Source organism: Dendrobates tinctorius, unplaced genomic scaffold (genome assembly GCF_039654945.1).
Source record: "Dendrobates tinctorius isolate UK_male_01 unplaced genomic scaffold, ASM3965494v1 ptg000221l, whole genome shotgun sequence".
In the NCBI taxonomy this organism is placed as follows: Eukaryota; Metazoa; Chordata; class Amphibia; order Anura; family Dendrobatidae; genus Dendrobates; species Dendrobates tinctorius.
Window position 1 is genome coordinate 801,641 of NW_027361888.1, and position 11,350 is coordinate 812,990.

The 11,350-nt window shown below is 43.4% G+C and overlaps 1 protein-coding gene across 1 annotated transcript; it reads left to right on the forward strand.

Moving 5' to 3' along the window:
• Positions 1–832: 832 nt before the first annotated feature.
• LOC141058948 (uncharacterized) lies at positions 833–10,855 on the forward strand. The gene is made up of 6 exons (XM_073555159.1): positions 833–1,057; positions 3,945–4,124; positions 4,207–4,330; positions 4,414–4,511; positions 4,708–4,798; positions 9,025–10,855. The coding sequence occupies exons 1-6, from the start codon at positions 980–982 to the stop codon at positions 10,467–10,469; spliced, it is 2,016 nt and encodes a 671-aa protein (XP_073411260.1). The 5' UTR covers positions 833–979; the 3' UTR covers positions 10,470–10,855.
• Positions 10,856–11,350: the final 495 nt, after the last annotated feature.

The following is an 11,350-nucleotide window of genomic DNA, read 5'->3' on the forward strand; positions in this document are numbered from 1 at the left end:
GCCCCATACTATCGAGTACTTGGGGCGGGGGGCATTCAGCCAAACTCTGTCACACCTTCTTAGATGCCATGTTTGCTTTTCAGGGTTTTTGTTGAAGCCTCATCTGTGCCGTCCCTGCGGTGTACATCTATGTTCTGGGGCCCAAAAAGATTCATTTCTTTTTAATAAATGTTTCACGTTAAAATTTATAAAATGTGTCTTCTGCTTTTTACATATTTTTTTCTTCTTACAAGAATAGTTGGAGCCAATTTTTCTTTAGAAACATTTTAATATCGGCTTTTTCTGGTGTTTTTCTTGTAATATAGGAAAGTCTAAGGCCAGAAATAATCCCCATAAATCACTGTACATGGAGACTTTGGGATCAGATCATTTCTGTCCGTTGTGATTGTGGAAACAAAAAATCTTTTCTAAAAGCCTCAAACTTCTGTGTGTGACTCAGAGCTGAGATCTAACGTGATAGAAGATTCCAGTGCGGGGAAGACGGGAAACCTTCATATAGACGGCTGGTGGGGATGGAGTCAGTGACCGACTCTGGCCAAATCTGTCTCTAGAGCCGCAGTAGAAGATGAAGATGTCGTCCTCATCATGAAGGAGTTATTTCTCATGTCGCGTGTAATGAATATCTCCTGCAGTATTGCTAATGCCGATTCCAGTGTCGGTAATGAGAGGAGAATTAGCGTTATGGAAGATGAGTCTATGAGGAACGTGTTCAGCTGCCGACTCCGAGGAGGAAACTGCTTGTTGTCTGTGGCCTAAATATATAGGTTTTATTAGTAGATGTCAGGGAAGAAAACTAAACCCTGTAAGATAATAAATCTCCTCATATGTTTCCCTTATTATCTCCAGTAATTGTATTATTACACAGGATTCTTATGCTGTTACATCGGATCATCTTCTTCTCATTCAGGTCTCTACAATATCGGATCCTCTCAGTGAAGATCTTCTACAGAAGAGAATTTTCCTGATTTACCCATCAAGGATGGATATGGACAGAGACAAGATGACGGAGAGGATGTTACACCTCACCCTAGAGATCCTCTTCCATCTCACTGGAGAGGTGAGAGATTCTGATGACGTCATGGATCGCCCTCACCCAGGGAGGCGGGGTACTCGGTACCGGGCCCGTTGATCTCAATGGGAGTTGTCACTGTAGCTGTGACCCGGTCCGTGGCCCTGGGCGTCCATTGTAAAAGGGGGATGATTGCAAGTACTTGTGGATAATGATTAAAGTTTATAAGTGGATGATTCGTGATGCCACCTGTGGTGTTCGGCAATGAAGATTTTAAGCCGACGTTGCAGACAGATCCTCTGGGACAGATGGTGTGGTGCAGCAATGATGTTGTGGCCCTCCACAGGTAGGGCTGCAGTCCCAGGGCAGAGTAGACATAGAGACAGTGAAAAGAGGGAGATGGTGCGGTGTTAAGCACAGAGATGTAGCAGTGCTGAGTGTGTTGGCGCAGGAATAAGCGGAGGACACCAGGGCATGTAGTTCCAAAGCTTTACTCACAGTCTGTTGTGCATACAGGTGCCCGCATCCATGCCGTGTCCTCCAGGTCAGGAGCTCAGCCAACATCCAGGCAAGATGAAGTACTCCATTCCAACACTCCGCCAACATATGTCTTTCCTGAACGTCTCCCTTATAGCGCCTATTTGAAGTACTCCTAGTACTGAGTTACACTGGAGTTCCTCCTGTCAGATGTTCCTATGAACTCTACTTGTACGGCAGACAGCTGTAGCCTGCTTCGGGGACTAATTGCTACTAAGTCCCGGCTCACTCACGTTGCTGTTGTGCCCCCAAGTCTTGTGTGGGAATAAAGTGGTGACAACTTCTATTCCTCCGGTGTCTGCTGCAGGACCATTAGTATCCATACAACCTCAGGGACCGGACCCCGGCCATTCGCTTAGAACTTGAGGAAGGCCTCTGCTCTAACCCTAGTCCTTAGTTCTCTTCTTCTCCTTACGTTCCGAACAAAACTATCTTTCCTATGGAGAATTAGGCTTTCTGAATATCTCTTTCCTGTGCCAGCAGACACAGGTCACTGAGGTCTGCTGCAGCACTTCCTTCAATCCATCCCACTCACAGGATCTTATCTCACAGACTACTTAGTCAGACCGCTGATGCCTGGTTCGTCACCTGTATTCAAATCTTTATTCAAATTTTACACATCCTTATCAAAGTGCTACCATAAGTCTAAATTCTGTAAAATATTCACTCCTAATCAGATACCTAGATATTACTACCAGCTAAACTCTATATAAAATCTGTTCTATTGCTATCAACATTTTTATTAAAGACCACTATAAAGTTCTATAACTATACTCTATTGCTATTAATATTTTTAAGGCACATCATATAATACTTCACATTAAGACGTCAATAATTCTTGCACTTGTTGGACACCGCTCCCAGCCGGGATTTCTTGCAGTGTCCTTTGGGTGGGAGCCATGCTCCAAGATGAGGTAGTTCTTATCTATAAAAGACTTATGTAAAACCAAGAGAGGGCACCTTAAGAGGCTCAACTATTTACAAGGACAGTTTGTGGATCACTCATTGTCCATGATCTCTGCAGTTCAATAAGAAATGCTGCCAACGCAACTAAGCAAAAAGAAAACTGAAGAAAACATGATAACAAAAAGGCACAACGGTGCTAATACCCTCCTGGGTAACAGTTAGTTATCGTGGACATGTTCCTTAATGTGGGTCTCCTCCTTGGGTGGTGGAAGCAGGTTTCTTGGGCTGCTTCCAGGGGAAAACTTCAGGTTTTCCTCTTCCTGTTGATGATCTACAAATTGCAGGTATTCCTGCTCCCAAGGAGTTAAGGTGGTGGCTGGAGCTGCCTGTGTAGATGGGGTGGCAGCTGATGGAACCATTGCCTGGGGTACAGCAGGGGTGGCAACTTGTACCAATGTGTGTTGTTCCTCAGCTTCAGGTGATATCTCCGCTGCTCTGCTTTTTGGTCTGACAGCTGGTGAAACTTGAGTGCTGCCGCTTAAGACCTGAGCAAGCACTGGACCATTTTGGTCCACAGGTACAGTTCCCAGCACCAGGATCATGGCAGGGGCAGTGATCATACCTGGTGCCTCCTGGTGATGTTCTGGCTCCGGTGCAGGTACCGGGTGGTGAACGGTGGCAGCTGCAACCTCCGGAGCTGCTTGGTGAGCGGGTGACAGCTGGATCTGAGCGGGCACAGGACTGGTGCCTGCCGATGCCTCCGGTAGGGACCTGCGCGGCCACGCCGGGTCCGGGCGGGGACACAGCCCTTGCCCCACAGGCTGCTCTGGGACTCTCATGTATCTCCTCCTGGCAGGCCGCATCCAGTGGCAGTATCGACTTGGAGGTTGTGGCGGGTCCTGCAACTGGTATCGCAGCGGCCATGGGCTCCGCAGGTGCTGTCTCGGAGAGAGTTGTTTTTCTCCACCGTTTTCTCTTGGCCTCCATCCTTCTTCCATCATGGTGTCCTGGCATTCTCTCTCCTTCCTGGGCTCCTTTCCCACCATGGGGCTTCACTCCTCCTTCTGGGGGCGGCATCTTCTTCCTACTCCTCCATAACAGGCCAGTATACGAACCCCTCTGGGAGTGGGCCATGTTGCTGTAGCATAGAAGTTTAGGCAGGGGAGGCCCAGAACAGTTTGCGCTCTTTTCTTAGGACCACCCATGTTGTTCGTGTTCCAAGCAGGGAGCCACCAAAGGTGCTTTGCTACACTACTATGTTGTGTGGGATGCAGGTGTTGGAGCGTGGTCAGGTGTCTCCACCTTACCTGGATGGTGGGGCACCACACCTCAGGAGGAGGTGCAGTACCTCTGTGACGACTGAACCCTCAGGGGCACCACAGTCACATTGCATCATTCTTATCTATGGGAATAACAGATGGACAGAACTGGAGAGGTGAGGACTCTGGAAATGTCTTTAGTGAGATTTATTAATGTGTCTCTCCATAACCAGGATTACACAGTGGTGAAGAAGACCTCTAGTGATCGCTGTCAGGACCCTGTGTCTGAGGGATGGGGAAGTCTCCTGAGCCCAATCACGGGGACTCCACCTCACCCCCTGATCCATGAGGACATCAATGACCAGAAGATCCTAGATCTCACCTACAAGATGATTGAGCTGCTGACTGGAGAGGTGACACTGCTGGGAATGCTGGGACATTATACAGTAATGCTATGAAGGGATCGGGGGATGATGGTATCATTGTATGTGTCAGGTTCCTATAAGGTGTCAGGATGTCGCTATCTATTTCTCCATGGAGGAGTGGGAGTATTTAGAAGGACACAGAGATCTATACAAGAATGTCATAATGGAGGTTCCCCAACCCCTCACATCACCAGGTAATAGACAGGACTAAATACACACGGCCTATAATTATCTGTATGTAGAGAATGAATTCAGTCCCTGTATGTGTTTCCTCCAGATCTATCCAGTAAGAGGACAACACCAGAGAGATGTCCCCGACCTCTTCTTCCACAGGACTGTAACCAAGAAGATCCCAGTGCTCCTCAGGATCATCAGGTAGATGGAGAGAAGGTGTCAGGAGATCTCCCCTATGATGTGTAGACGGCTGTGAAGGTCTTGTTCTCAGTTGTTTTATCCACCAGTATTATATGTTTTATACTTGTGTAATGAGAGCGGTGGAGATGGCAGGATTAGAGCTGATCATAGATGGGACTTCTCCATCTGTCGGTGACTTTTACAATATTTGTTTCAGGGTGAAGATCTGACCCATATTAATACTACAGAGACATATGTGAGGGGTGATGAGCGGTGTAAAGAGGAGATTCCCACATATGACTACCCAGGTGAGTAGTAACCACTGAATGCAGAGAAGTCACAGATTCCTCTCAGTCACCGGCTGTGGCTGCTTTATCGGTGGTGTAGTCCGGACGTATTACCATGACCACCATTTTGCCTCTAGACCACAACATTCTCCTCCACCCAAAACTGTTGAAATGACTTTGGGCAGTGAAAGCCCTTTTCTATAGAACTTACAACCTGGAGGATCCACCTACTCCCTGGTATTAGTGTGAGGGTGATCCCTTAAAGCGAGATCTATATGATTGCTTGTATCTGACCCAATATAGGCCGAGTGCGCGCTTAAAGAGTCACACCGAACACAGAGTTAGGCCGGATTCACACTACCTTGTGTGATACGAGAAACTCGCACGAATCTCTCGTAATCAACATCCGGTGCTACCGCTGGTACTCAGGACCGGAGATGCGGCTGCATAGAAATCAGCAGACTTAATCTTCTGCTCAGGATCCATAGTAGCTCCAATGATCCACCATAAATGAGAGCAACTCTGGTTTACTGTTGTTTAATTTGCATTTGTAGTTTTCAGTTAATGAGATTCTCGTGCTCTGGGGCGGGGCTGTGGGTGGGGCTGTGGGTGGGGCTTTATGTGGTGCTTTGATTACATATTCATCTGTATTGGCTTATGACAGGTCGCTGACCCCTCACTGACCTGCCCCCATTATTACATAATGCATATAATAGCATTGATATTATTGGTGATAATTCCTATAATATTGTGGCTATTGTGATGCTTAGAAAAAAATTACATCTAGCAAAATGACACCAGCGGCGCCTGTCCAGTAGCCTCTATCTCTTACTTATAGATGCTACTGCGCAGGCGCCGCCATTTTACTTTTGAATGTAAAATATGCTGGACTAATTAGCGGTTGCCATGTCACATTTCGAGAGCCCCTAATGTGCCTAAACAGTGGAAACCGCCAACAAGGGACCCCATTTTAGAAACTAGACCCCTTAGGAAACTTATATAGATGTGTATGGAGCACGCTGAAACCACTGGTGCTTCACAGAAGTTTATAACGTAGAGCCGTGGAAATAAAAAATACAATTTTTCACAAATCTTTTCATCTCCATATTTTGCATTTTCATAAGGGTAAGAGGAGAAATTGCTCCATGCAATTTCTCCTGAACACGTAGATACCCCATATGTGGGAGAATACTACTGTTTGGGAGCATGGCAAAGCTTGGAAGGGAGGGAGACACCATATTGGAGAGCAGATTTTGCTGGAATTGTTTGTGGGTGACATGTCACATTGTCAGAGACAATGACGTGTCTAAACATTGAAGTGACCCCATTTTGGAAACTAAACCCCCCAAGGAACTTATCTAGATGTGTGGTGAGCACTGTGAAGCCCCAAGTGCTTCACAGAAGTTAGTTACATAGAGTTGTGAAAATAAAAAATCATATTTTTTGGACAAAAAATGAACTTTTTGACCTTAAATGTTTTTTCCAAAATGGTAACAGTAGAAATTGGACCCAAAAAGTTGTTTTGCAATTTGTCCTGAGTATGCTGACACCCCATATGTGGGGGTAATCCACTGTTTGGGCGCATGGCAGAGCTCGGAAGGGAAGGAGCGCCGTATTGGAGAGCAGATTTTGCTGGAATTGTTTGTGGGTGACATGTCACATTGTCAGAGCCCCTGAGGTGCCAGAACAGCATAAGCCCCCAAAAGTGACTGCATTTTACCAAATACTTCCCTGAATGAATTCTTCTAGTGGTGCAGTGAGCATACTGACACCACAGCTGTTCCATAGACAATTATACCATTGGGCAGTGAAGAAAAAATAATTACATTTTTACCACTAAAATGTTTTTAACCCCAGATTTTACATTGGAAAATAGGTAGATAGGTAAATGGTCACTACACCCAGAGATGAATTACCTCCTGAAGTGACCCCATTTTGGAAATGACACCCCTCTGGGAATTCATCTATGGATATAGTGACCATTTTCACTACATGGATGATTTCCAGAAACACGTAGAAGTTTCAGAGCAAAAATTGCAGCAATGTCATGGTAGTGCCCAATATATTGTGCCCAGCTTGTGTCTCTGGAGACCTCCCCCCCACCTACCCCCGGAAATTGTTAAGTCAGCTCTACTCAAATGTGTCTGTCACTAAATAAACCAAATGCTTGAATCTCAAAACAGTTCAAAAACGTGGTTCTGTGTGGAAGATTGTAAAGCCGTCATGGAGGCATAAGGCTGGCAGTGATGGGCATTGTGGGTAATAATAGCGGGGATCATGCCTCATTCCTCTCTAGGAACATACACGACATCTTCTCTGGGGTTCTTTCTTGTCTCAGTTACTGGGATGAGTGCAATAAAATGTCGCTCAGTGAGTCTTCTGACATCTTCACATTCTAAAGGATTGGCGGGGAAAGAATTATCAAAAACAAAATTTTCAGTGACCTTTTCCTGATAATCAAGGAAAGTGTCTGCATTTCCGGCTTTTTTGTATAACACAAAAGAATTATATGTGGCCACCTGAAACAAATACATGACTAACTTTTTATACCAGAGATATGATTTGTCTGATACCTGGTATGGCTGTAGAACCTGATCTGCAAGGTCCACACCCCCATATATTTGTGGTAGTCAATGACAGACACAGGTTTTGGAGTAGTGGATCCCTGTTGGTCTGCAGTGGCCCTTGTGGCATCTGTGTGGATCGAGCTCAGGATAAAAATATCTTTTTTATCCTTATACTTAATGGCAAGCAGCTGTCCATTGCGGAAAGCCCCTGACTGCCCCTTTCAGAACTTTTTGCTGACCATTGATTGTGGAAACCCCTGATGGTTTTTGCGAATGGTCCCACAAGCCCCTAATGTTCAACCAGACTTTTTAATAGAGATATGCTGGTGTAATAGTTATCAACATACAGATTGTAGCCTTCTTGTAAAAATGGAGTTATCAGCTCCCAAACGATTTTTCCAGATGTCCACAGATAAGTAGGGCATCCTGGTGGGTTTAGTTGGCTATCATTCCCCTCATTAATACGAAAAGCTTTCATAATAGGTCCTAGGAAGAATGGAAGAAAACATAGGGGTGGCTTGAACAGGGCGGTTGGACCAATAGGACCAAATGCTCATTTTTTTAACAAGCCCCATAGCGAATGTAAGTCCTAAAAATGTTTTCATTTCTAGGACATTAGTTGGTGTCCATAAATTTGACCTAGCATAATAGGATCGTGGATTCTGGCTGATGAATTGGGACACATATAAATTTGTAGGACAATATGCTCTAGCAAGCGATCTGTCATAAACAAATTAAAAAAAATAATTGGTCCAAAATGTTCCACCTCCACATTTATACCAGGAATGGCATTAAAATTAGGGATGAATGGAGTAGCCGAATCCGAAGCCTCCCATCTGGGAAATGCTACATCAAGAGGCAAAGCCCCTTGGACATCGGTGTGCGCCAATTCACGAGCACTAGGGACAGCGCTAGTACTGGGCATTGTTCCCTGAGTTGGAGACATTTCTCCAGAAGCGCTATTTGTCCTTCTTGTTGTACTGGTCCTTGTGTGTGTGGATGGACCAGAATCACTGCTCATTTCTGAGCTATCACTGTCGCTGTTACTAAAGCCCTCGAAATCCACATCGCCATCTGACACTGCAGTTTCTTCACTGTCAGAACATAAAAGTGCATAAGCCTCCTCTGCACTATAATACTGACGGGACATTTTATTTGTTTTTATTTTTTTTTTTTCTGGAAATAGAAAACTCTGACGTGACCAAATTATTTGGGAGACAATTGAGAAAAGCCTAATTCTTTAGCCTACCCCTAACTTTAGAATAAACCCTAACTTTAGCCTAACAGTAACCCTAACAGTAACCCTAACTTTAGCCCCAACACTAACCCTATCTATAGCATTAACTGTAACCTGCCTTATCTGTTTTCCCATTAACAAATGATGGACCTGAGTGGGGACTTGTTTTTGTGAGATGAGAATTGGTATTACTTTCGACTACATAACATTGATTGGTTTCTTTTTATTCGATATTTGGGAGGCAGAATGAACAAACAGTTGAACACCACAAACTACTGGCTCATCCAACACGGTTTTCTATTAGACTGTGAACTGTCATTGTCTTGGTAAATAATTAAAGTTTTTTACATAGCTTGCAATTTTTATGGACAGTTTAAGTAGAAATGTTCAAAAATATAAAACTCAAGGATATTTTATTAAAAAAAATTGTTTTTTTATCTTAGCAGATGACTATAACAGGAGATCAGATGGACAGTTGACATCTTCAATTTTTAAATCTGATAATCTTGAGATCCTACAAGATACAACTGAAGTGATTGCTGTTACTCCAGATATATCATCATCTATTTACAGCAAAGATCTGTCATCTGGTCCTATGAAACAGGTCCCATCTCCTGACTCATTACTGATTACTAAGGGAAATCAAGGTCACAAAAAAAGCAGTAAAAAACAAACTTCTCCTAAAGTAAATAAGTCATTTTCATGTTCAGAATGTGGGAAATGTTTTAACAAGAAATCTCTTTTTGTTACTCACCAGAGAATTCACACAGGGGAGAAGCCTTTCTGCTGTTCAAAATGTGGGAAATGTTTTAACAGTAAATCAGAATGTGTTAAGCACCAGAGAATCCACACAGGAGAGAAGCCTTTTTCATGTTCTGAATGTGGGAAATGTTTTAGCCAGAAAGTGATTCTTGTTAGACATCAGAGCAGTCACACGGGGGAGAAGCCTTTTTCCTGTTCAGAATGTGGGAAATGTTATAGTCAGAAAGCGATTCTTGTTAGACATCAGAGCAGTCACACAGGGGAGAAGCCTTTTTCCTGTTCAGAATGTGGGATATGTTTTAGCCGGAAAGCGATTCTTGTTAGACATCAGAGCATTCACACGGGGGAGAAGCCTTTTTCCTGTTCAGAATGTGGGAAATGTTTTAACCGGAAATCAGATTTGTTTAATCACCATAGAACTCACACGGGGGAGAAGCCTTTTTCCTGTTCAGAATGTGGGAAATGTTTTAACAAGAAAGAGCATCTTATTACTCACCAGAGAACTCACACAGGGGAGAAGCCTTTTTCCTGTTCAGAATGTGGGAAATGTTTTAATAATAAATCAGATTGTGTTAAGCACCAGAGACTCCACACAGGATTTAAGCCTTTTTCCTGTTCAGAGTGTGAGAAATGTTTTAACCGCAAATCACAATTGGTTAATCACCAGAGAACTCACACAGGGGAGAAGCCTTTTTCCTGTTCAGAATGTGGGAAATGTTTTAACCGGAAATCACAATTGGTTAATCACCAAAGAACTCATACAGGGGAGAAACCTTTTTCATGTTCAGAATGTGGGAAATGTTTTAACCGGAAATCACAATTGGTTAATCACCAAAGAACTCATACAGGGGAGAAACCTTTTTCATGTTCAGAATGTGGGAAAACTTTTAACCAGAAATGTCATCTTTTTAGTCACCAGAGAATTCACACAGGAGAGAGGCCTTTTTCCTGTTCAAAATGTGGGAAATGTTTTATCAATAAATCAGAATTGGCTAGGCACCAAAGAAGTCACACAGGGGAGAAACCTTATTCATGTTCAGAATGTGGGAAATGTTTTAACCAGAAAACGCTTCTTGTAAGACATCAGAGCAGTCACACAGAGGAGAAGCCTTTTTCATTTTCTTAAGATAGGAAATATTTTACTTGGCAATCAAGTGTTAATAAACATCAGAGACGTCACATAGGGGAGAAGCCTTTTTTATGTTCATAATGTTGGAATAGATTTAACCAAAATTGAATCTTCTTAAATGGGCTGTCTCTTGTCATTCCTCATGTTTGCTGACAAAATGATAAAACTAAACTTTATTAATTCCAAATGTAAAACTGTACCCATAATTCACCCCCTGAAGGTTAGTTAATAGGTGACTAATAGAAAAAACATGTACCCCACAGTTCAGTATATAGGGTGAGGTGACGTATACACACTCACTCTCCAAGCCTCTCATTTCTATGGGTTTCATCGTCCTCTCCAAAGGCGACTCATAAGGAGACTATTTAATATTGACCTATATTCAAGCGAGACTAGACAAAAAACTAAAATCATGTATCATGTTATCTGAAAAAGTCAGAAAACTAGCCCCATATTGGCAGATCCCAGACCTCAGACTATATACTGTGTAAGTTTATAAGCCCCTCCAGTGTCCGGAATAGATAGTATGTGACAATACAGTATAATTCTTGTGTTTTCCTCCTATAGGGACTGCCCTAGTTTGGTAATGTAACTGCTGATAATTAGTAGTGCAGACAAATTGTCCTAGACTAAACTCAGTCTTCAGACGGCCCAATATGTACCACTCAGGGAAAACTTACCTGCTCCAAAGATCATTAGCAGCTTCTAACTAATGGCCATGCTGCGGTCTGTCAGGGAATGAGTGCAATATCGGTATAAAGACTAGGGATATGTGCAGTCATAATGTCTGGGAGATCTGTGCCATTATTTAGTGTGAATATGGAAATTATCTCTGAAAGGTAAGTGTTCCCTGAGCAGTATATACTGTATTTTCACAT

Excerpts from the sequence above, each read along its gene's own strand:
- LOC141058948 (XM_073555159.1), top strand. The coding sequence starts at position 980 with ATGGATATGGACAGAGACAAGATGACGGAGAGGATGTTACACCTCACC. Across the intron at positions 4,512-4,707 it reads GTGCTCCTCAGGATCATCAG|GGTGAAGATCTGACCCATAT; the intron begins GTAGATGGAGAG and ends TATTTGTTTCAG. Across the intron at positions 4,799-9,024 it reads TCCCACATATGACTACCCAG|CAGATGACTATAACAGGAGA; the intron begins GTGAGTAGTAAC and ends TTTTTATCTTAG.